We start from the raw sequence: 26,589 nt of genomic DNA, 5'->3' as shown, positions 1-26,589 counted from the left end.
AAAAGAAAGTACTGGACACTGTTTTCTCAGTCTTTTGTCATACCTATTACTCTGCTTGTAAGGATTTCTTTATCAGTGGAACCAAGTTCTCTTCTAAGATAGTTTGTGGGAATCCTTCCTGCTGCAGCAGCTTTCTGGCGATAGTCAACCTTATACAACAAAACAGGGATTTGTAAACAAAACTGTAATTACTGCTCTTTCTTAAATATACCTATAAAAAAAGGTAAGAGATGACAATATATCTGTATTTAATAGCTGAATATTCTATTTGCTGTAGCCACAGAGACAAAACAATTTATATTAAAAACCAAATGAAATGTCTGAGGACTCAAGTTTTACTTCTCTACTTTTATTTATAGTTATCAATTTGGGCAGTTTGTGTAATTACAATTAGTACTCACCACCAATGGCATGAACTGAGATGGAGAAGGCTTTGTTTTACTGACTGCTGTGACCATCACTGATGTATCACCTAACTTGATTTAAAAACAGTGAAATTACTTTTAGAAAAAACATTTTCATAAATGTATCATTTAGTTTCATTTCTCAGTAGAGAACTTTCCAAGTGAAGAGAAAACACATGAATCCACAGTGCACTGGTGAGGCTTCTGGAAACCTTATAACATTTTTTTTCTATGCTGTGGCTAGCTGCGGATCCAGTTGGGAGTCCGATTACCATACATGGTTGAGACATCTCAACAAAAACCAGCACATTTACCGAAGTTGACTTATACATTTTGAGTTTGCATAGATTTTTTTACCTGCACTACAGCACATCCATCAGCAAATCTGGCCAGTTTTCCTGAGGAAATTTCCAACTTTCTGTTTAAAAAAGAGGATATCTGCCATTAGTGACAACTGAGGATCAGTTTATTAACACCTCTCTATTCAACTACTATACATTTATATTTTATGTTTAATATTTTTAAAAAATATTGATTATATTTACTATTCGTGATAGAAACTGGCTTTGACAAGTCTGGATGCTGAAGCCCTAGATCTATCCACAGAATAGGAAATAAGAGTACAAGCCTCTCTACTGTTCAGCAATTTTGCCTCAATTCCCAAGTGACCGCCTTCTAAGATGAAAGGAAAATTGAAGCTACATCTACACTGCCCTGTAGTTCAGACAATGGGATGGGGTGTGAATAGCAGTGTGCACCGAAGTGCTGTGCTATAACTGTCTTGTGTTGATGCTGTGGGCATGAACTAAGAGGTTCCTAGCCTGCATTAATGTAATCCTGTTTGAAGTAGTCTACATTAATACAAACTAAGAACCTTTCAGTTCATGGCACGTATACAGATATGGGGGACTTACAGCACAACATCTTGGGGTGCACTTCTATTCTCCCCACCCTCCTCCAAACTGCAGGGGAGTGTAGACAAACCCTTAATCTCCAAACTAATTCCATCCCATACATCTTTGCTATGACTGCCATCTGCAACAGGTAGTAAGTCATGTGAAACAAGACAGATCAGCACCCAGTTTTCATATCTGCAAAGTAAGAGTCAGACAGTAACATCTTTGTCAGTACAGTAACTTCTCACTTAATGTTATAGTCATGTTCTTGCAAAATGCAACTTTAAGCAAAATGTTAAGCGAGTCCAATTTCCCGATAGGAATTACTGTAAATGAGGGGTTAGGTTCCAGGGAAATGTTTTTCACCAGACAAAAAAACACACACACACAAACAATTTAATACTGTTCACAGCTATGATGATTGTGAAGCTTGGTTGAAGTGGTGAAGTTAGAGGGTGGAAGAGGGTGGGATATTTCCCAGGGAATGCCTTGCTGTTAAATCAGTGGTTCTCAAACTTTTGTACTGGTGACCTCTTTCACATAGCAAGCCTCTGAGTGCGACCCTCCCATACAAATTAAAAATACTTTTAAATATATTTAAACACCATTGTAAATACTGGAGGCAAAGCAGGGTTTCGGGTGGAGGCTGACAGCTTGCAACCCCCCATGTAATAACCTCATGACCCCCTGAGGTGTCCCAACCCCCAGTTTGAGAACCCTTGTGCTAAATGATGAACTAGCACTCAGCTGAACCCTCAAGGGATGATACATTGTCGTTAATGTAGTCTCACTTTCAACAAGGCAGCAGGAATGGAGGGGAGATAGCATAGCAGAGAGAGAAAGACCTACACCTTGTGTGTGTGAGAGAGAGAAACGCACACTGCCCCTTTAAGTAAGCCGACCCACTCTTAAGTGCATTGTCCTTTTAAGTGGATCAGGAAGTTGAGAGAGCAGCTGCTGCCCCAGGTTCTCTGTCTCTTTCCCTCTGTGTCCCCACCCTGCTCTATACGGAGAAGAAGGGGTAAGTGGGGTGTAGGGGCAGGGGGAGGGAGATACCCTGACATTACCCATCCCCTCCAACAAGCAGGAGACTGGGGAGCAGCTCCAAGGCAGAGGACAGGAGCAGCACATGGCAGTGGGGGGAGGGATAGCTGCAATTGCTAGCCTGCTGGCAGTTGCTGCACAGGGAACTTAGGGAAGCTGATGGGGGGCTGCTGGTAGACCCTGGTTCCAAGCCCCCCACCAGCTAGCTGCAACAGGCTGCTCTTCCTGCAAGCAGTGGACAAAGCAGGCGGCTGCCAAATGACTTAGAAGGGAGCATTGCACAACTTTAAATGAGCATGTTCCCTAATAGATCAGATCAGTGTAACAACAAAACAACTTTAACTGGGACGACTTTAAGTGAGGAGTTACTGTACAGAATTTGGCTAGATTTGAACCAGTGACCTAGAGGTCAAAGACTCTATATTCCTTTGGAAATGAGCAAGTTTCCCCTTCGCTTCAGAGTTTTAAGAGGCCTATTAGTGGCTATTATTCTCAATGGTGTATGTATTAAATTTTTTTTTAAATCAACACAAAATGAGATGGTGTACATATAAGGCAAAAAGTACCCCATTGACACCTCACACAAACATTTTCTCAGTGACAGCAGACAGAACTTTAAGGGAAAAAGTGAAGTGGAAGATCTGATGCACACACTTGTACATTTAGAGGCAAGACTATGCCCATTATTTGGCAGGTACGTATGTGAGTGTGTAGTGGAAAAAAAAGTTCAAATTACATTCAGTTTTCTTATTTATTTCAACTGATTTAGTGCCTGATCTAACACCCACTTAAGTCAACTGGAGTTTTTCCGCTGACTTTCGTGGACTTTGGATCAGGCCCCTAGTTATTTCTAAAACTTTCAAACAGCTCCTCTGATTAAATTTATCAATAAAAACCATCAAATGTTGGGAAAGGGGGGCAGCCACTAGATCTTAAAATGCAGGAAGAGTCTACATCTGGATGGTTATTTCTGAGATACTTTAACCTTAAATAGCTTGTGTATTAATACTTTTCTACTTCATAAATGTATCAGCAAAACTCAGAACCAATACCACCATGACGTAAACCACCTGAGTCATCGTGATGGGACGATTTTAATTTCAAATCACATTATCACCATGACAAGCTATTGCAAGGACTACTGAAAAGTAGTGCATCAACTGTACGCAATAAGACCAGGTATAAAAATAAAAGGAGGCCAGTGGATTTTAAACAATGTGTTTAGCAATTATGGTCCAGCTCTGGTTCCACTAGCTACATATTGGGAGATTGTGGGTTGGAAAAGGGATGGCTGAAGCAAAGCTACACAGACTTCCCCACCAACACACACTTCTCAGCAGATACTGGACATGAACGGGCAGTGGGGAGCAGAGTTCAATGAGACATACTCAGATGGGAAACGACCCTGGGATCAGAGTAAGAAAAAAGTAACAAATCATGGTGGGGGGGTAGGAGAGAAAAAAATGTTGAGGGGAGAACACCTGCTGGAGGAATTGCTCTGGGAGGGGCCAGGGCAGTGAAGGGCAGATGTTCTGGAAGAGGGCAGGGGGCTGCGGGGGGCGCAGGGCAGCGAGGAGGAATTTTCTGAGGGAAGGTGGAAGACACAAGGCAGCGAGGAGGGCTGTTCTGAGAAGGGGCTGGGGGCTCGGGATGGGAGGCCGCAGGGCAGCTGCTCTGGGAGGGAGCAGAGGGCTCTAGGACAGCGGGAAGACGTGGCAGGCGCGGGGGCTAGCACAAGCCCCGGGATATAGGGAGAAAAGAGACGGTCCCCGGTCCGGTCGGGGTGGGCACTGAGTTCCCCCAGGAGGACGCTGCTTTCTCCCGCCCGCCCCCTCGTTACCTGCTCCCCACGTCCACCGACGCAGCCTTGTAGGCCCCGGCGCCGCCCTGAAAGCCTCGGGCCTGGGCCAGCTGCACCAGCCGAGCGGCCGGCTCCAGCCAACGCCTCATGGTGGCGGGCAGCGGACGGAAGCTGCCGGCCGCGGCCAGCTCCCTGAGCCCGGCGCGGCAGCAGGCCCGGCACCCCGTGCAGGCGGCCATGACACCAGGGTCACGGCCTGGCAGCCGCGCTACAAACCCGCAGCCGATTGGCTCAGAGGCTGAGCTCTCTCGCAACAAAGCCGAGCTCCATTGGCTCCCAGGAGCGGGGGACTGCCAGCCGCAGTCGGCTGAGCTTCGATTTCGCTCTCTGAGCTAATCCCGGGCTCCAGCGCCCCCTGGTGGCAGCACCTTGCTGTGGCGGCCAGCGAGGGATACAACCTTGAGGGCGGGCTCAGCAACCAAAGTCCGCTCTGGGCCCGGGCTGTTGGCATCGGGAAGCGTGTCACTGATCCCTGGTCCTAGGCGCACACCCACTGCCAAACACTGACCTCCCACCACTGACTTCTCCCCAGACAGGGTTGCCAACTTTGTAATTACAAAAAACTGAACATTCTTGTCCAGTCCTGTCTGGGTTCACCCAGGGCCAGTGCAACCATTTAGGCGGACTAGGCGGTTGCCTAGGGTGCCAAGATTTGGCAAAAAGCGGCGCACCCACCAATTTTTAAAAAATGTTTGAGCAGCCGCTGTTGCTGGGACAGGAGGGAGTCTGAGCTGCCGGTGGCAGCCGGCAGCCCACGGTGTCCCCTGGGTCAGGGCGCCGCTGCGGCAGCCAGCAGCCCAGGGTGTCCCCTGGGTCAGTGCGCCACCACGGCAGCTGGCAGCCCAGGGCGTCCCCTGGGTTAGGGCGCCGCCGCGGCAGCCGGCAGCCCAGAGCCCCCCCCGGGTTAGTGCGCCACCGCGGCAGCCGGCAGCCGAGGGTGTCCCCTGGGTCAGGGCGCCGCCGCGGCAGCCGGCAGCCCAGGGGCCCCTGTGGGTCAGCGGGCAGCCGGCAGCCCAGGGTGTCCCCCGGGTCAGCGTGCCGCCGCAGCAGCCGGCAGCCCAGGGCCCCCCCTGGGTCAGGGTGCCGCCGCGGCAGCCCAGAGGTTCGAGCTGCCCACGGCGCGCTGACCCAGGGGAATCCCTGGGCTGCAGGCAGAGGCTCAGAATCCCTCTCCCTCCCAGAGCAGGGGCTCCAGCCTATGCCATTTTTCTTGTTGCCAACCCCGCCGGCGGCTGGGCAGAGCTGCAGCAGCTCTGCTTAGGGCACATGGCAGGAGCCCTGCGAGGGCAGCGCAACACCAGGGCTTCTGGAGGAAAGCGGGGGCTGCCCCCTGGCTCAGCCTCCACGTCAGCCCCAGCAAGGGGCATGGAGAAGAAAAGAGCCTCAGCGGTGGTCTGGTGGAGTGGAGGAAGAAAGAGGACCCCGATGCTCATGTGTTGGGCAAGGTAAGCAAGTGCTTCCCCAAAGCTTGGCCTCAGGTGCCTGTGCTCCTGCCCCCTTGGTCCTTGGCTGGTCCCTGCTGCTGCTCCCCTTGTGCCCCGATGGCTGGAGAGAACAGCAGCCTGCAGAGCTGAGCTGCCCCAGGCCCCCCGACCCCATCCCCCCTACAGTCCTGACCGCCAGCTCCGAGCCCAGTCCCTCTGAGCTGGAAACCTCCTTGACCCCATCCCCTCCACAGCCCTGACCCCCAGCTCCGAGCCCAGTCCCTCTGAGCTGGAAACCCCCTGACCCCATCCTCCCCACAGCCCTGACCCCCAGCTGACAGATAGTGTCCCTAACACAGTTATTGCTCTTCGCATCCTCTTGACTCTCCCAGTTTCTGTGGCCAGTGGTGAGCGAAGCTTCTCGAAGCTCAAGTTGATAAAAACATACATGCGAACATCAATGTTGCAACAAAGACTTGTTGGGCTATCTACCTTGTCACTAGAACATGACATTGCTCACAGCATTGACTTGGAGGAACTTGTTTCTAAATTTGCTAAACTTAAAGCACGGAAACATAAATTCTAAATTATAACATGTTACTCTGTGACTGTTTATTGTGTATAATGTATGTGATTTTGGGGGGGGGGGGCGCAAGATGGAAGTTTCGCCTAGGGTGCAAAATATCCTTGCACCGGCCCTGGGTTCACTCCATCCCCCTCCTTCCATCTTGCATCACTCACTCGCCCTACCCCACTCACTTGCTCATTTTCACTGGCCTGAGGCAGAGGGGGTGGGGGCTCTGAGGTGGAGCCAAGGGATTTGGAGTATGGGAGGGGGCTCCGAGTAGGGGTGTGGGAGGGGCTTTGGGCTCTGGGCTGGGGGTGGGGCCAGGGATGAGGGATTTGGGGTGTGGGAAGTGGCTCAGGGCTGGGGCAGGGGGTTGGGGTGCAGGAGGGGATGTGGGTTGCAAGCTCCAGAAGGGAGTTTGGGATGCAGGATGGGGCTCCGGGCTGGGGCAGGAGTGTGGGAGGGGTTGCGGGGTGCAGGCTCTGGGAGGGAGCTGATGTCTCTGCAAAATCCCCAATATGCCCCCAAACACAGACACCCCACAGAAAAATCAGACTACTGTTAACTTTCACTGTTCTTTTAAAGGGATGCTGGAGTGAGATGAATTATATGTGCATGGGGCTTATTACTAATGAGGTTATTTCCCTGATTTATCATTTGGGGTGAAAGAGTTTTTTTCCTTCCTGTCTAATCATACCTTAAGTGTTACAGGATTTTTAAGTGTCAAGTCTGATTCCCTACTCTGGTAGTTCGAGAGCAGAAGGTGGGTGCCAGCAAGGATTCTAAAAATTAATACTCGCCACTCCAGGCTGGTATTAAACTCCCAAGGTTATAGCTTCTCTTTGACCTTGGATGGGTAGATGCTCCCGCTACCCAAGTGCAAAAAAACCCTTTTGACCCAGGAAGGTGCACTTGGGAATTCCTCCCTGTGGGGTACCTTCAAGCCCTTTCTCCCTCCCCTCTCCTCCCGCCCCAAAGCTGAGAAAGAAACAAAGGAAATCAGCTGTTGCCACCAGCTAATTAAACAACTGTCAAGGTTTTTTCCTCCACTTTGAACTTTAGAGTAAAAATGTGGGGGACCTGCATGGACCCTTCTAAGCTTAATTCCTAGCTTAAATTTGGTACGCTGCCACCAGCCAGAAGTCTGTGTCTGGCACACTTCTGTTCCCCCAAAACCTTCCGTGGGGAACCCAAGACTCAAACCCCTTGGGTCTTAAAACAAGGAGAGTTTAACCATGTCATAAACAGATAGTTAAGGGTTAATGTCTCTTTCACCTGGAAAGGAGTAACCTGAAACACCTGACCAGAGGACCAATCAGGAAACAAGACTTTTTCAAATCTGGGTGGAGGGAAGTTTGTGTGTGAGTCCTTTGTTCTTGTCTTGTGCCTGTACTCCCTCTTGGCTATGGGAAGGATTTTTCTATCTCCTGCTTTCAAGTTGTGAGTACAAAGATCATAAAACAATAAGAGTTATTGTTTTTTTTCTTTTGTATTTACATGTGTGTAGTTACTGGAGTGTTTTGAATTGTATTCTTTTTGAATAAGGCTGTTTATTCATATTTCTTTTAAGCAATTGACCCTGTATTTGTCACCTTAATACAGAGACCATTTTTATGTATTTTTCTTTCTTTTTACATAAAGCTTTCTTTTTAAGACCTGTTGGAGTTTTTCTTTAGTGGGGGACTCCAGGGAATTGAGTTGCAGCTCACCAGGGAATTGGTGGGAGGAAGAAGTCAGGGGGAAATCTGTGTGTGTTAGATTTACTAGCCTGACTTTGCATTCCCTCTGGGTGAAGAGGGAAGTACTTGTGTTTTCCAGGACTGGAAATAGAGAGGGTGGAATCCCTCTGTTTAGATTCACGGAGCTTGCTTCTGTGTATCTCTCCAGGAACCCAGGGAGGGAACACCTGGAAGGGAGAAGGGAAGGGAAATGGTTTATTCCCCTTTGTTGTGAGACTCAAGGAATTTGGGTCTTGGGGTCCCCAGGGAAGGTTTTTGGGGGGACCAGAGTGCCCCAAAACACTAATTTTTTGGGTGGTGGCAGCTTTACCAGGTCCAAGCTGGTAACTAAGTTTGGAGGTTTTCATGCTAACCCCCATATTTTGGACGCTAAGGTCCAAATCTGGGAATAGGTTATGACAAACCATCCCCCTCTTTTCCCCCCCACCAATCCCTGGTGAGTTTAGACTCAATCCCTTGGATTCTAAAACAAGGAAAAATCAATCAGGTTCTTAAAAAGAAAGCTTTTAATTAAAGAAAGAAAAGGTAAAATTTATCTCTGTAAAATCAGGATGGAAAATGCTTTACAGGGTACTCAGATTCATATAGACTAGAAGGATTCCCCCCCCCCCTCCCCCCAGGCTGAGATTCAAAGTTACAGCAAACAGAGGTAAAAAGACACATTTACAAATTAAGAAAACAAACATAAGACTAATCCACCTTGCCTGGCTATTACTTACTATTTTGAAACATGGGAGACTGATTCAGAAAGATTTGGAGAATCTGGGATGATGTCCCGTTCCTCTCAGTCCCGAGAGCGAACAACGAACCAAACAAAAAGCACATACAAAGACTTCCCTCCACCAAGATTTGAAAGTATCTTGTCCCCCTATTGGTCCTCTGGTCAGGTGTCAGCCAGGTTTACTGAGCTTCTTAACCCTTTACAGGTAAAAGAGACATTAACTCTTAACCATCTGTTTATGACAACAGCATAGACATAAACCTCTTAGGACACAAAAAACCCAATCCCGTTCTTAAAAAAGGTAAATTTTATTAATAACAAAAAGAAAGAAAATACATCTGGAATTTAGGTTATTGCTAGATTTAAAAAGAGCAAATATAATAATTAAGCATCAAGAATGGTTTTCTTGAGGTCCAGCTTAATGGTTACAAGCAAAACAAGAGCATTTGGGGTTAGCACAGATGAGTCCACAAGCCATAAAGAAATAAAAGAGAGAAACCTAGTCACATCTTTGTAGACATTTCTTGATCTACTTACATATCTGGGGTTTCAAACTGAGTAGTTTCTAGGTATGATCTGGTGATTTTCATACCTGGTTTAGAGCTTTTTACAGCATAGCTCCAGCTCTGTCTCTGCTCTCTCAGAGAACAAACATAGACAGATAAAGGGAAAGGTTTTTTTTCCTATTTTAAAAAGTGTTAGCCCTCCCATTGGCTCTTTAGGTCAGGTGCCCACTTCCTTCCTTTTACCTATGGGCTTTTATTTTTTAACCCTTTACAGGTAAAGCAAGTAGTGAACAGCTACTAACAGGGATTTTATAGCTAACTGGCTTACTGGGTGTCCATAAAAGGGAGCCCCCCCCTTTCATTTATCACATTAAGTTTAAACCACTCCATGTAATGCATTTTAAAGTTACATTTTGTTAAATATTTTTTTCCCAAATTACTAGGTAAATAATAAGAGGTTTTGCCCATTACCGAGAGGTACAACAAGTGTCACTACTACAATTAAATTGTATCTCAGCCAGTCTCAAAGGTGCCATAAGGACTCCTTGGGTTTTTTTAGCCAGGATAGAAGCATTCTTCTATGAATAGGGTGGATCTCCCCATGACGCCTCAAGTAATCTTAATTTCTAAAGAAATTATTAATGTATTTTCACAAAGGAAAATGACTTCTGAGCAGAAAGAATCTTCTTTGTCACTTAGGGCTTATACACTCAGAGTTTTTGTGTAGCTGTAACTTATCTGATTTAGAAACCAATGTACAGTAGAACCTCAGAGTTATGAACACCTCGGGAATGGAGGTTGTTCATAACTCTGAAATGTTCGTAATGCTGAACAAAACATTATTCTTTCAAAAGTTCTTTCAAAAGTTTACAACTAATCATTGATTTAATACGGCTTTGAAACTTAACTATGCAGAAGAAAAATGTTGCTTTCCCTTTATTTTGTTCGTAGTTTACATTTGACATAGTACTGTACTGTATTTGCTTTTTTTTTTTTTTGGTCTTGTCTCTGCTGCTGCCTGATTGCGTACTTCCAGTTCCAAATGAGGTGTGTGGTTGACTGGTCAGTTTGTAACTCTAGTGTTCATAACTCTGAGATTCTAGTGTAATTCAAGCAATACAACTTCCTACCGTGAATGCAGTTTTACCAATCTAAAAGTGCATATGATGGTATAGCTTATACCCTTATAGCTGAAAATCATAAAAGATACCAGATAGTGAGGCCAGAGACTTCACATCTGTTTAATGAACTAATCTTGCCCCGAGCTTCAGAATTTCTAAACATCACAACGATGCTGATAAGAAAAGCAGAAGCTCAGCACCTCTCAGGAACAGGTCTCTGTGGGTAAAAAAAAAAAAAAAAAAAAAAAAAAAATATGAGATTCAGTTTGGACAAATGCAAACTGATTGTGGAGATAAACACAAATATTTAATATAAAGAGGAAACCTTACCATGAGACTCTTTGTGCTATTGCTGATTCAGTTCTGCTGGTGGCAACAACAGTTGGAGCCCAAGTCTAAATAAGGTGCTGGTAGTTGTTGATGTTTTAATCCCCAGGTCATCTAGACTGCTCTAAACATGGTTAGAAGACTCTATGGTTAAAATGCCAGTGCCTTCCTTAGACCCTGTCTATACTATTGCTGCCACTGACCAGTAGTAGCAATGGTGGGATATTTTTGGCAGAGCCTAATGTAGATACAACCTGGGACTAAAATAATATACCTATTTTATCGTCAGTCAGAAGAGTTCATATCCTCTGCTTTTTTGAGTAAGCTAAGTGTCTGATTGCAGATTAAACTCAAGCTTTAAAGGAAAACATTTGCATCTTTTGAGTTATTTTTTTCCTGTGTGAACTTGAAGAAGACATTATATATTTATAGAAATTAGAATACCAAGCTCCTAGTAATTTTTATTATTCATTCATTTCTTAAAATTGTCATTGGCAAATGGTACAGTAGCATTGTCTAGCAATCATGGCACTGCCCTTTGTATCAAGAGACCTGGGTGGTGTTCCAGTTGTCACTGAGCTGCTGTGTGACTTGGGCATGTCACTTCATCTCTCTGTTCCTCCTTTTTTCCACCTGTAAAACAGAGATAATTATACTCAGGTCATGTCTACACTACTGATTTCTGCCAGCATAACTATGTTGGTCAGGGGTGTGAAGAGGTGTGATAAATACAGTGGTGGGAGAGCTCCCTTTTATGAACACCCAGCCATCCAGTTAGCTATAAAGATCCTCTTGGTGGCTGCTTGCTTACCTGTAAAGGGTTAAAAGTCCCCAGGTAAAGAAAAGGGAGTGGGCACCTGACCAAAAGAGCCAATGGGAAGGCTAGAACTTTTTTAAGTGGGGGGGGGGGGGGAAGCTTTCCCTTTGTTTCTCCATTGTTCTCTGGGCTGCAAGCAAAAATGCTGTGCAAGGTTTGAACCCGGTATGAAAAAGTATCTTCCATACCTAGAAGAAATTATTTGGGTAGGGAATGTTTAATTAGATGCTATTAGGTTTATTTTTTATTTTGGTTTGCGCATCTCTTCTGTGCTAACCCCTGATGCCTTTGTTTGATTGTAAACCTTAAGCTGAACCCCCAAGAAAGCTATTTTGGGTGCTTAATTTTTGTAATTGTTTCTTTTAAGATCTATCAAAAAGCCTAAGTTCCAGATGTAATTTTTTCCTTTTTGTTTTTAATAAAATTTACCTTTTTTAAGAACAGGATTGGATTTTTGGTGTCCTAAGAGGTTTGTGCTTGTTTGGTTAGCTGGTAGCACAACTAATTTCTTTTGTTTTCTTTCTCAGCTGTTCCCTGGAGTGGGGGTGAAAGGGCTTGAGGGTATCCCACAGGGAGGAATTCCCAAGTGCTCCTTCCTGAGTTCAAAGGGGGTTTTTTGCATTTGGGTGGTGGCAGTGTTTACCAAGCCAAGGTCAGAGAAAAGCTGTAACCTTGAGAATGTAATACAAGCCTGGAGTGGCCAGTATTAATTTTTTAAATCCTTGCGGGCCCTCACTAACTGCACTAGAAGTGACAGAGTGGGGATTCAGCCTTGAAAAGAAGTGTGATACTTGACCAACATACTTGTGCTGGCAAAAGTTACTAGTGTAGATTCCCTAGTTATACTAGCAAAACTGCACTTTTGCGAATATAGTTGATTTCACTCAGGAGGGCTGGAATAAGCTATGCCAGCAAGAGCGTAGCTTTGCTGATATAAGCTGCATCCATGCTTGCAGCATTTTGCTGGTATAGTATATTGGTATTCCTTTAACAGCAAAATGCTCCTGGTATAGACATGGCTTTAGCCTCATCTGAAAATCACTGAGATCCCTATATAAAAAGTGCTATATGAAAACTATGATACATATTATTACATAGCACAGACATTTTCCAGAGAAAACATTTGCTGTATGTTTGTGTGTGTTCAGAATACAACAAAATATTATACATGTAACCCTTCTGCCCCTCTGAGTTGGCAGCAACAAGGGCCGGGTTCAGTATCCAGGGGTTCCGTTTCAGTAACACAATGCATAACTGGCTCGAGCCCCCACCCAGTGACCTGGGACACTCACATACCACACCCCCCTGGGCTCCTCTAGGAGGCAATACTTCCCCTCTCGCAAGCACGGAGTCTGAGTGTAGCAAAATCTTTTTAATAAAGGAAGGAATCAATGCGGCATCCCATTGGAGAAACACCACAAACAGGGTTATAACACAAACCATAAACAAAAACCCACCTCCAAGTACGTTTGGCATTGTCCTTTTTCCCCTTAGGGTTTAAGTCCAATCACCCCAAAGTCCAACAACCCAAAAGTCTCTGGTCAATGCCACCCCAGAGTTCGAGAGTTATCTGTAGAGGTCCCTCCCCCCAGCCTGGGTAGAAAGGGGCACCTTACGTGGTCCGGGGCCAACTGCCCTGCCTCTCCGTGGGTTCTGCTTCCGCCTTCTCCACGAACTGCTCCGCTTTACCAGCTGCTCCACTCTGCTCCTCCAGCCGTCCTCAGCAACTGCTCCACTCCAGCAGCTGCTCTGCTCCATGAGCTGCTCTGCAAACTGCTCGGCTCCGCTCGCTCTGTGGGCCGCTCCACCCGTCCCACAGCTACTCCGCTCTGCCAGCTGCTCTGCTGCCACCAGCTGTCCCGTGGTCCGCTCCAGCGGTCCCCGCAACTGCTCCACTCCACCAGCTGCTCTGTTCCACAGTATAACTTCAGGCTCCCCCACTAGTTAGCACAGTACTCAGTGCTCTCAGCTCAGTTATTTCAGCTCTTTAGTGATTTCAACTCTTAGTGAGCTCAGCTCTTAGTGGGGGAGCCCCAGTGCTAGTGCACCATTAGCCCAAAGTGATTTCAGCTCAGTAACCTGTATTTAGATTCTTGAGGGAATAAAAAAAAAAATCAACTCTGACATTCCACAGTGGAGAGAGGAGGGGGTGGAACTGGTGCTTCTGGCTCCACAGGGAGACTGCACCACCAGGCACAGATACCTGTCCCCAGCCTCTCTCAATTCATTGGGTTTTGGAACCCATGTCCCTTGTCTAGCAAGTACCACCCAACTGAGGGTGAGTCACCAAGCAGTCCCACAGCTCAGCAGTCTGGGATAGGGTAGGCGTGCCTATGCAAATACACTCTCTGAAATTCTTTCCACCAGATGTCAGGGTAGAGCTTATCCTGACTCTGCTTACATACACATGTGAATAGATATTTAGTTTTACATCCGTTAATTGCTCTTTGGACAGTGGAATTATTGCTCACTTGTACAAAATAGATTATTATTTAACGTGAGCATGAATGAACAGTAGTATGAGCACAAAGGCCTGATCATGCCACCATTGAGATTCATGCATGACTAAATTAATATAAACTATTGTGCATTATCCTAACTTCATTTGACATCTGGCATTAACATGAATTAAAATCTGGAGGAGATTTTATAAGAAATGTAATACAGATTATTCTAAGATTTGTCATGGTACTACTTTTTATTTTACTCGTTTGCAAACGTTTTTCTGCATTGTCTCGACAGGATGTTTCTGTCTTAGGGATGCATTTCCAAAAATCAGAATTACTGTCTGGGAAAAATGTCCTAACTACTAATTTTTCTTCAATGCCAGCATGCTTCTTATCCTTTGAGAAGTCATGCAGAAGGCATATCAGAAGATAAACAATCCATAAACTTGTGAGAAAGGGATTGTTATCTTCTTCCAAATTCAGGATTCACTGGTATGATTATGGTTTGGTACAAAAATGCATTTAGGTGGCAAAGTAAGAAACTTCACCATCTTTTCCTGAGTCATGTCTGTTCTATTGCAGATGAATGGCCCATTATTTGAAAGGTGATTTTTACATCTTTATCATTATCTCTCATTAAAATAAGCAGCCGTTAGTCCATTGTAGGTGATTCTATTATAAACAGATTGTCTAAAGCTGAACACTGTTACAACAATATTTTACAGTGATTACATTTAGAAGAAGCCAAGTCATGTGGTTGTTTCTCCCTGCCCACAGATTGTAGCTGCTATGGGTGGGTTTATGAAATCCTTAAGAGGGGCTAAATTGTGTCTTCAAAGTCCACATTTCTAAAAACATTTGCACACATGAATAGTCTCATTGAGTTCAGTGGGACTACTCACATACATAAAAATAAGCATCTGCTTCAGGTTTTGCAGGATTGGAGCCCAAATTTCTAATACTAGGCTCATGTGAATTCTGTTCTTGATATTGCACCATTAAAAGACTGGAAGCAACAGCAACTTAACTTTTCCTTTTTAGGAAATAAGATTAAAAGAGTGTAGTCACTTTGTGTCTATAGAATGCATAAAACATATACAATATACTATTAATGCAAACAACAATTATGTTTAGTGACAGCTGGAAAGAATGAAAATGTATTTAAAAAGTTTCAAATATTCTTTGACTCTTTCACATCACCTACAAAGCTGTTAGTAACTCATTCCAGCCCTCTGTTAGGTATTCACTTCCATTTCCAACTGTGACTGGTTCGGTCACAGAGATCCCCTTTGGACTGTCACTTGATGTGTTGAAATTACCTCTGAGCCTGTTTTCCCTGCCAGCTTGGGATTCGAGAACCCTGCCTTGTTGAGCCAGACACGGTAGCCTGCTGCAACACAGACCCAGGGTCTGGGCCATGCCCTCAAAGCTGCAGACTAACTAAAAACAGCTCCGTAGGCTACCTGTCTCCAGCACCCAGACACTCAGCTCCCAATGGGATCCAAACCCCAAATTACCGGCGATTACAGAGTCTAACGTTGGTACCGGGCAAATTAGTCACAACAATAGTAAAGAATAAAATTGTCAGACACATAGAAAAACATAAACTGTTGAACAATAGTCAACATGGTTTCTGTAAAGGGAAGTCATGTCTTACTAATCTATTAGAGTTCTTTGAAGGGGTCAACAAACATGTGGACAAGGGGGATCCAGTGGACATAGTGTACTTACATTTCCAGAAAGCCTTTGACAAGATCCCTCACCAAAGGCTCTTATGTAAATTAAGTTGTCATGTGTTAAAAGGGAAGGTCCTTTCCTGGACTCAGAACTGGTTAAAAGACAGGGAACAAAGGGTAGGAATTAATGGTAAATTCTTAGAATGGAGAGGATAACTAGTGGTGTTCCCCAAGGGTCAGTCCTCGGACCAATCCTATTCAACTTATTCATAAATGATCTGGAGAAAGGGGTAAACAGTCAGGTGGCAAAGTTTGCAGATGATACTAAACTGCTCAAGATAGTTAAGACCAAAGCAGACTGTGAGGAACTTCAAAAAGATTTCACAAAACTAAGTGATTGGGCAACAAAATGGCAAATGATATTTAATGTGGATAAATGTAAAGTAATGCACATTGGAAAAAATAACCCCAACTATACATACAATATGATGGGGGCTAATTTAGCTACAACGAGTCAGGAAAAAGATCTTGGAGTCATCGTGGATAGTTCTCTGAAGATGTCCATGCAGTGTGCAGAGGCGGTCAAAAAAGCAAACAGGATGTTAGGAATCATTAAAAAGGGGATAGAGGATAAGACTGAGAATATATTATTGCCCTTATATAAATCAATGGTACACCCACATCTTGAATACTATGTACAGATGTGGTTCCCCCCATCTCAAAAAAGATATACTGGCACTAGAAAAGATTCAGAAAGGGGCAACTAAAATGATTAGGGGGTTGGAGAGGATTCCATATGAGGAAAGATTAAAGAGGCTAGGACTCTTCAACTTGGAAATGAGGAGATTAAGGGAGGATATGATAGAGGTATACAAAATCATGAGTGATGTGGAGAAAATGGATAAGGAAAAGTTATTTACTTATTCCCATAATACAAGAACTAGGGGTCACCAAATGAAATTAATAGGCAGCAGATTTAAAACAAATAAAAAGAAGTTCTTCACGCAGCGCATAGTCAACTTGTGGAACTCCTTTCCTGAGGAGGTTGTGAAGGCTAGGACTATAACAGCGTTTAAAAGAGAACTGAATAAATTCATGGTGGTGAAGTTCATAAATGGCTATTAGCCACGATGGGTAAGGAATGGTGTCCCTAGCCTCTGTTTGTCAGAGGATGGAGATGGATGGCAGCAGAGAGATCACTTGATCATTGCCTGTTAGGTTCACTCCCTCTGGGGTACCTGGCACTGGCCACTGTCGGTAGACAGGATACTGGGCTTGATGGACCTTTCGCCTGACCCGGTACGGCCATTCTTATGTTATGTTCTTATTATGTTTTGTTAAATAAATCTGTTTTACTTTGTATAAAGCTTACACAGGGGTCAATTTGTAACCATTGTTCTCCCTCTATATCACTGATAGAGAGATGTGCACAGCTGTGTGCTCTCCCAGGTATTAATCACTTACTCTGTGTTTATTAGTGAACAAAAGTGATTTTATTAAGTATAAAAAGTAGGATTTAAGTGGTTTCAAGTAATAACTGCCAGAACAAAGTAAGTCACAGAGCAAAATAAAACAAAACATGCAAGTCTAAGCCTAATACATTAAGAAACTGATTACAGGTAATATATCGCCCTCAATGATGTTCCAATAAGCTTCTTTCACAGACTAGGCTCTTTCCTAATCTGGGCCCAATCCTTTCCCCTGGTACAGTCCTCGTTAGTTCCTGTGGACATCTTGGGTGGTAAGCAGGGGTTTTCTCATGACTGGCAGCTCCTTTTGTTATGCTCCACCCCCTTCTATAGCTTTGGCACAAGGTGGGAATCTTTGTCTGTGCTTGTCCCCACCCCTGCCCCATCAATGGAAAAGTACAAGGATTAAGATGGATTCCAGTACCATGTGGCATGGTCACATGTCACTATAAGACCGCTAGTCTCCATTCTTCCTGGCTTGGCCCACACATACACAGGAAGGTCTGCAGGTAAATAAACCATTTGCAACCAATTGTCCTAGTCAATGGGAGCCATCAAGATTCTAAACCACCATTAATGACCTACACTTTGCATAATTACAGTAGGACCTCAGAGTTTTACTTCATATTTCTAGCTTCAGAAACAAGAATTATGCATGCATAGAAATAGGAAGAATATATTCAGTAGGTTATAACCTTTGTCATGATACCTTACAAGACACCTTTTGCATAAAGTATATTTCAGTTACATCATGTTTCCACTCATAAGCATATTTCCATAAAACATATGGAGTGCAGTGTCACACCAACAGCCACTGAAAAGCAATACATACCCCAGCTTCATCCAATGCACACTCATGCAACACTTTCTTGAGAAACTCTGCTGTAATAACAGATCAATATATGATGCTGTATGGAATACGGATGATCATTTATAATATTATTGATACTAATATTGCAAAACTGCAATGAATCTTACAAGATATGCCATGGAAGGTATCAGTACAAAAGTTATGATTGGCTAAATATGAACATAAGAACGGCCCTACTGGGTCAGACCAAAGATCCATCTAGCCCAGAATCCTGTCTTCCAACAGTGGCCAGTGCCAGGTGCCCCAGAGGGAATGAACAGAAGAGGTAATCCTCAAGTGATCCATCCCCTGTCACTCATTCCCAGCTCCTGGCAAACAGAGGATAGAGACACCATTCCTGCCCATCCTGGCTAATAGCCATTGATGGACCTATCCTCTAGAATTTATATAGTTCTTTTTTGAACACTGTTATGGTCTTGGCCTTCACAACATCTTCTGGCAAGGAGTTCCACAGGTTGACTGCGCATTGTGTGAAGAAATACTTCCTTTTATTTGTTTTAAACTTGCTGCTTATTAATTTCATTTAGTGACCCCTAGTTCTTGTGTTATGAGAAGTAGTAAACAATACTTCCTTATCTACTTTCTCTACACTGGTCATGATTTTGTAGACCTCAACCATATCCCCCCTTAGTCATCTCTTTTCCAAGCTGAAAAGTCCCAGTTTTATTAATCTCTCCTCATACAAAGATGTTCCATACCTCTAATCAGTTTTGTTGCCCTTTTCTGAACCTCTTCCAATTCCAATATATCTTTTTTGAGATGGGGCGACCACATCTGCATACAGTTTTCAAGATGTAGGTGTTCCATGGATTTATACAGACACAGCATGATATTTTCTGTCCTATTATCTATCCCTTTCTTAATTACTCCCAGCATTCTGTTCACTTTTTTGACTGCCACTGCGCATTGAGTGGATGTTTTCAGAGAACTATCCACAATGACTCCAAGATCTCTTTCTTGAGTAGTAACAGCTAATTTAGACCCTATCATTTTATATGAATAGTTGGGATTATGCTTTCCAATGTACATTACTTTGCATTTATCAACATTAAATTTCACCTTCCATTTTGTTGCTCAGTCACCAAGTTCTGAGAGACCCTTTTGTAGCTCTTTGCATTCTGCCTGGGTCTTACCTATCTTTAGTAATTTTGTATCATCTGCAAATGTTGCCACCTCACTGCTTATCCCTTTTTCCAGATCATTTATGAATATTTTGAATAGGACTGGTCCCAGAACAGACCCCTGGAGGACACCACTATTTACCTCTCTCCATTCTGAAAACTGACCATTCATACCTACCCTTTGTTTCTTATCTTTTAACCTGTTACCAATCCATGAGAGCACCTTCCCTCTTAACCTGTGGCACCTTACTTTCCATAAGAGCCTTTGGTGAGGGACCTTGCCAAAGGCTTTCTGAAGATCTAAGTACACTATACCCACTGGATTCCCTGGGTCCACATGCTTGTTGACCCTGTAAAAGAATTCTAGTCGATTGGTGAGGCATGATTTCTCTTTACAAAAACCATGTTGACTCTTCCTCAACAAATTATGTTCATCCATATGTCTGACAATATTGTTCTTTATTATAGTTTCAACCAGTTTGCCCAGTACTGAAGTCAGGCTTACAGGCCTATAATTGCCAGGATCACCTCTGGAGCCCGTTTAAAAAATTGGCATCACATTAGCTATCCTCCAATCATTTGGTACAGAAGCTGATTTTAATGATAAGTTACAGACTATAGTTATTAGTTCTGCAATTTCACATTTGATTTCCTTCAGAACTCTTGGGTGAATACCATCTGGTTCTGGTGACTTATTGCTATTTAATTTATCAATTCGTTCCAAAATCTCTTCTAATGACACCTCAATCTGGGACAGTTCCTCAGATCTGTCACCTGAAAAGAATGGTTCACGTTTAGGAATCTCCCTCACATCCTCAGCTGTGAAGACTGATGCAAAGAAATCATTTAGTTTCTCCGCAATGACCTTATTGTCCTTGAGTGCTCCTTTAGTACCTCAATCATCCAATGGTCCCACTGATGTTTAGCAGGCTTCCTGCTTCTGATGTAATTTAAAAAAATTTGCTATTACTTTTTGAGTCTTTGGCTAACTGTTCCTCAAGTTGTTTTTTGGCCTTCCTAATTGTATTTTTACACTTCATTTGCCAGTGTTTATGCTCCTTTCTATTTTCCTCACTAGGATTTAACTTCAACTTTTTAAAGGATGCCTTTTTGCTTCTCACTGCTTCTTTTACTTTGTTGTTTAGCCAGGGTGGCTCTTTTTTGGTTCTCTTACTATGTTTTTTAAGTTGAACCTCTATTATGGTGTCTTTAAAAAGTTTCCATGGAGCTTGCAGAGATTTCACTTTTGGCACTGTACCCTTTAATTTCTGTTTAACTAGCATCCTCATTTTTGTGTAGTTCCCCTTTCTGAAATTAAATGCTACAGTGTTGGACCGCTGTGGTGTTTTTCCAGCCACAGGGATATTAAATTTAATTATATTATGGTCACTATTACCAAGTGGTCCAACTATATTCACGTCTTGGACCATATCCTGTTCTCCACTTAGTACTAAATCAAGAATTGCCTCTCCGCTGGTGTGTTCCATGACCGGCTGATCCAAGAAGCAGTCATTTAAGATGTCGAGAAATTTTATCTCTGCATCCTGTCCTGAGGTGACATGTACCCAGTTAATATGGGGAAATCCCCCATTATTATTATTATTATTATTGAGCTTTTTATTTTAATAGCCCCTCTAATCTCCCTGAGCATTTCACAGTCACTATCACCATCCTGGTCAGGTGGTCGGTAATATATCACTACCACTATATTCTTATTATTAGAGCATGGAATTTCTATCCATAGAGTTTCTATGGTGCAGTTTGATTCATTTATGATTTTTCTTCATTTGATTCTATGCTTTCTTTCACATATAATGCCACTCCCCTACCAGCATGACCTGTTTTGTCCTTCCTATATATTTTGTACCCTGATACTATTGTATCCCATTGATATCCTCATTCCACCAAGTTTCTGTGATGTCTATTATATCAATATCCTCATATAATATGAGGCACTCTAGTTCACCCATTTTATTATTTAGACTTCTAGAACTGGTATATAAGCACTTTAATAACTTGTCTCCTTCTAGCTGTCTGCCATTAAACAATGTAATTGAATGGGACTCTTTTATTTGTCTGTTTCTGATCAGACCCTGCCTGTATTTTATCATTTTCCATCTCCTCCTTACTATGACATAGAAAATCTCCATTAATAAATTTTCCCCTAAGGGATGTCTCTGTTCAAGCCACATGGTCTTCCATACCTGTCAGCTTTCCCTCAGCCCTTTGTTTAAAAACTGCTGTATGACTTTTTAATGTTAAGTGCCAGCAGTCTGGTTCCATTTTGGTTTAGGTGGAGCCCATCCTTCCTGTAAAGGCTCCCGCTTTCCCAAAAATTACCCTAGTTCCTAATAAATCTAAACCTCTCCTCCCTACACCATTGTCTCATCCGTGCATTGAGACTCTGCAGTTCTGCCTGTGTAGCTGGCCCCGCATGTGGAACTGGGAGTATCTCAGAGAATGCTACCATAGAGATCCTGGACTTCAGTCTCCTATCTAGCAGCCTAAATTTGACCTTCAGGACCTCTTTCCTGTCCTTCGCTGTGTCATTGGTACCTACATGTACCACGACCACTGGCTTCTCTCCAGCACTACACAGAAGTCTATCTAGATGTCTCGAGAGATCCGCAACCTTCGCACCAGGCAGGCAAGTCACCATGCGGTTCTCCTGGTCATTGCAAACTCAGCTATCTATGTTTCTAATTATCAAATCATCCATTGCTAATACCTGTCTCTTTCTAATAGCTGGAGTTCCCTCCATCTGAGAGGTATCCTCAGTGCAAGAGGATATCACAACATCACCTGGAAGGAGGGTCCCAACTATGAGATTGTTTCCCTCTGCTCCAGTTAGATGCTCTCCTTCCCTGGGACTTTCATCCTCCTCAACAGCACAGAGTCTGTCAGACCAGGGGTGGGACCATTCTACTGTGTCCTGGAAAGTCTCATCTGTGTACCCCTCTGTCTCCCTCAGCTCCTCCAGTTCAGCCACTCTGGTCTCCAAAGTCCATACACAGTCTCTGAGGGCCAGGAACTCCTTGCACCGAATGCACACATAAGCCAACTGCCCATAGAGTAGATAGATGATAATTATGGTGATATATATATATATATATATATATATAAACTTTGTATTGTGAATTATAAATATGTACAGTATATTTATATTTCGAACTTGTGCTGTGTTTCTAGATGACGCTCCTGGGGGAATTCTGCACCACCGCACTTGCGCAGAATTCGTGTCCCTGTAGATTTCTTTGCTTCCCCACAGAAAAATGACTTTTTGACAGGGAAGCAAAGGGAAGCTGCACGAGCAGTCATGTACAACTCCCTAGCAGCACAGGTACATTGTTTCAGGCACCTGGAGCAGCCGGTGGAGAGGTAAATTACCACGGGGCTAGGGATACCTAAGCCAGTGGCTACTACCCTGAGCTGGGATTAGCTGCTAGTCCCAGCTGGGCTGGAGGCAGGAGAGGATGGGACTTCCTCTTCCCTGCAAGGAGAGACTGGTGCTGTGTCAGACCAACCCTCAGAAACCTCCCCCAGCAGCAGGAAGCTCAGCATCCTCCCCTACTTCCTACCCCATCGCTCCTCAGCTGTGGGGGGAGGGGTCTTTGTATGGGGAGCTGCTTCCTCATCCACCCAACTCTCGTGCATCCGGAACTCCCATACCTAGACACCCTGGCCAAGCCTCACCCGGTACATCCGGAACTCCCTAGGCCTCCCTACCTGAACCCCACCTCTGCATCAGGAGCCTTCCTGCCTCTGGAGCCCCCCTGAACCCAGCCCCCCTGCCTCTGGACCCTCACCCTTTCTCCCAGACCACCCCCCTGAGCTCTCTTCACTCAAACACCCACCCTGATGCCCCACCCTCTGCACCACCCTGAGCCCCCACATCCAGACCCCCACACCACTGACCCCAACCTAGCTTCACCCAAACTCCCATTCCTCCAACCCAATTCCCCAGCACCCAGAATCCCTCGCTGAGACCCCCACAACCAGACCCCTCAGCTGATCCCCAACCACCCTGTCCCAGAAGCCCCTGCATAGTCCCATTGCCCCTGCACAAGCCTCTATGCATCCAGATCCCACTACACCTAGACCCTGCGCCCCAGCAGCAGCTCACATGACTGGGAGCCACAGAGCCCAAGCGCGGTGAGTGGGGAGCAGGGGGACACATGGGGGCTGGCGCCTGCATGCAGCTACTGCAGCCTGCAGGAGCCCCTGGGGGGGTGCTAGGTCGCAGCCTGGGCAGGAGGGGTGGGGGCACAGCTGTTCTCCACTAGCAGCACTGCTGCCTTTGCAGGGCTGCTGCCCCCCCCCTGTGCCGCACCGGCTCCTCCATGGCTGGGCGCTCACCGCCCCACAAGCCGATGCTCTGGCTCTCCGGTGCCTCTGGAGTGCGGCTCCTCCCTGCCGAGCCAGGGCACCACTTTTTGGCACCCCCAGGGCCATCCTTAGGATTTATGGGGCCCTATGCAGTAGTATTAAACTGGTGCCCCTGTGCCCCACGGAAGCTTGAGCTTGCAGCCTGCGCGGGGATGGTGGATGGAGGGACAAGGCAGAAAGAATAACAAGATGCACGGCCCACCTCACGGTGGCAGAGTCACAGTTCCCCGCCGAGACCCCTGTACCCTCTCCCTCACGCAGTATGAACGTGCAGAACATACCTAATTAAAAGCAATAAACTTGAGAATAAAAAATGTCGGTCACGGGTTTTTTGATATGCCCTGAAGTTTATCAGGTAGTTATTTGCAAAAACTTTGTTGTAAGGGTGAGTAAGGTATCTTGCTGAATACAACATTAAATATTACGGAATACATGATGCAGCTCTTCTGTTTTTCTAAGCTGATTTTATATTTTAAATGTACTCTTAAACCTTCATTAAGTAATCATTCCAGATTACTACATATTTAAGTCACTGAAACAGACATTATTTTAAATTAATCAGACACAGTGGTTTAGTGTGTTTATAACAATGTTCATTGCTTTTAGAAAAAGGGAACACTAATTTACTGTGTGTGATCTCCATAACAATACACATGTTTATGAAATTCCACCAACTTTAGAAAATGTTTCCAAAGATTTTAGGCATGACAAATGATTTTATATCTTACTAAGGTACTGATTTTGCTGGAGGGTTCTCTTAAAACTAGTTCATCAGATAGTCAGAAGTAAAGAAAGGGAAACTCTTTGTCCAGCTATCTGGAAGCAAAGGGCTGTTGTCCCTTTAAGGGCTCTTTTAAATTTTTGGCCTGTATAAGTGCATCTAAAATAGGACTTTTTGCCAGCATAGCTATGTTGGTTAATGGCATGATTTTTCTCACACTCCAAACCAACATGGCTACACTGGAAAAACTTGCAAGCGTAGACCAGGCCTCATCCATTTAGACTCCTAAGTCTCATTGAACATTAATAGGATGTAGGTTCCTAAGGGCCAAATTTTCAGAAGTGTTTAGGTGCCTCAGGAGGTGGATTAGTGGGATTTTCAAAAATATCTAAGTAGGTTAAGTGCTCCTAAAATTCACCCTAGATGTCTCACTGCAACTTTAGGTGTCCAAATAACTTTAAAAATGTGGCCATAAGTGCCTACATCACTTTTGAAAATAGGATTTGGGAGCTTAAAGCAATTTGTCACTTTTGAAAGTGTTACCCTCATCTATTGTTACCCCAAAATTTTAGATGCCAATGAAATTAGCCTGCAATAGTGCTTCTAATTTAACAAAAGGGTAACAAGCTTGTGGCCTGCCCTAAAGGAATTTCCAGGGGGCTAGTCTACTACTTGCAGAGGGATCCCCAGAATAAGCTAATCTTGATAACCCCTGAAAGGAAATGGATACAGCCTTCCGTTCAAGGACTGACACGCACACAAGAAGAAATTCTTTGAAAATAAATATTTATTAAAAGAAATAAGCAGTTACAATGTATCTAACAATGCAAGAAAGAATACATAAGGCATAGTAAAACACAATAGAATTAAAATTAAAATAATAAAGTGGCACAACAACAACAACAAAAATACACAGAATATACAGACCACATAGGCATACAATGTAATAGGCATATAGAGATCCTGCATACACAAAGGCCTTAATTTTAACGTCACAATACTTAATTCAATGTAATATGCATGATCTTTACACGCACGTACAAGAGAGACTATTACAATGTTACAGATTTAATGAAAATACCCGCTTAACACTAACCTTAACCTATTAACATTTATTTAAAATCTAGCATTTAATATCTAACATCCTGTCAGTAGTGAGCGGTTGGTTGCAGGATGGGTGGGGTAGATCTCACTCAAGATACAGGCACCCAACTTTACTGACAGACACATCCAGGCACTCTTTAACAAAAAGTAGAAAAATCAGACTTACTTCTATTCTTCTTTGAGCTTTCTGACTCGTCTCAAAAGGAAAGGTTCTTCAGCGTTGTCAGAGTGGTATTAATGTCGGAGATGGTGGTTGTTATTGTTGCCAGTGCAGGTCACAGGGACTACCCATTCAGGAGCTGCAGGGCTGCTCTGGTAGTGGTGTTTAGCTGCTTCACAAGCTGCTGCCTTCCTGAATCTTCTGTTGTCACTGCTGTTGTTGTCATAGAAACGGAGGCGTGCTTGATCTTGTCCTTTCCCTTCTTCTCAGCTCATACTCACAAAAACCCCACAAATAAGCCTGCTGGCTGTCAGCCTCATATAATGGTTGCTCTCTCAAGGTTTGCTCATTAACATAATTTATTAGCCTGACTCAGCCAATCAGCTTCCAGATATTAGCATAACTCCTCTTCCCATTTAGATCCTCCCCTTTTTACTAGTGTATTTGTACTTCCTGTCTAGTTCCTCACCTCTTATGGCATCCTGTTTTTAGATAGCTAAGCTCCTCCCTATGAGTTGCTGGAACTTTCCATACCCTAACCCTGGGTCTCTCATAGAGGATTATTGCATTTGCCATTTTGGATTTCTAATTTTAAATTATAGCCAATTATTATTTATTTAAAGCCTTAGTCTTAGAACTAATTATTATTTTATGCAAATCAAAGTGTCCTGATACTGTCATCACCTTAATTAGATCAGTGGGGAGAAGTGAAATTTTTATGATATTTAGACCCATTTTTTCAGGGTTTCTCTTCAAGGTATTGCAAGATTTTTCAAAACGGCTAAAAGCAAAATCTCTCGTTACACTATTGATTATATTCCATATTCATCTGGAAATCAAATATCTAAAATAATTCACTACTGATTAATTTCTTTCAATATTCTTACAATATTTGAACTGAAGTAGATAATGATATATTGATGATGTTAAACAAAGCTTGGATTTGGTGCTTTTTCAAATCCTGACTGACATACAGCCAAGAAAACTGATGGCATCTTTGTTAGTATATGCAGCAATTAACTAGATTCTTTTTCAGTTTTTACAGAGATTCAAAGCTTTAGAAAACAATTGCAAACCATGACAGACCTGGAGTTTAGAAAGGAATGTGATACTATCCATGTTCAGAAATAAAAAATAAAACAGAAAGAAGAACTCTTCCCACAATTGTTTCAGCAGAGGGACTTTGAATCTGCCCTGTCCATAACT

The 26,589-nt window shown here is 43.8% G+C and overlaps 1 protein-coding gene and 1 long non-coding RNA gene across 3 annotated transcripts in view; both read right to left on the bottom strand.

Annotated features, from left to right (window-relative positions):
- PNPT1 (polyribonucleotide nucleotidyltransferase 1) overlaps positions 1-4,384 on the bottom strand; it is a 43,787-nt gene extending 39,403 nt beyond the window's left edge. Inside the window, exons 1-4 of one of the 2 annotated variants that reach the window (XM_050952057.1) lie at positions 4,185-4,384; positions 762-822; positions 402-476; positions 44-149 (exon numbers count right to left, since the gene is read on the bottom strand). In XM_050952057.1, the coding sequence (XP_050808014.1) occupies positions 44-149; positions 402-476; positions 762-822; positions 4,185-4,384 (442 nt within the window). The remainder of the gene's footprint in view (positions 1-43; positions 150-401; positions 477-761; positions 823-4,184) is intronic. The other variant, XM_050952058.1, reaches the window with a different exon arrangement.
- A 6,676-nt stretch (positions 4,385-11,060) lies between these two features.
- On the bottom strand, positions 11,061-26,305 carry LOC127050372 (uncharacterized). Its single transcript, XR_007774191.1, has 2 exons — positions 25,390-26,305; positions 11,061-11,244 (listed from the first exon to the last, which is right to left on the bottom strand). It is a non-coding gene; the product is annotated as an uncharacterized LOC127050372 (long non-coding RNA).
- Between the last annotated feature and the right edge of the window lie 284 nt (positions 26,306-26,589).

This window comes from Gopherus flavomarginatus, chromosome 4, assembly GCF_025201925.1.
Source record: "Gopherus flavomarginatus isolate rGopFla2 chromosome 4, rGopFla2.mat.asm, whole genome shotgun sequence".
NCBI lineage: Eukaryota > Metazoa > Chordata > Testudines > Testudinidae > Gopherus > Gopherus flavomarginatus.
The sequence above is the reverse complement of the archived record's forward strand: the minus strand, read 5'-3'. Positions and strand labels throughout refer to the sequence as shown.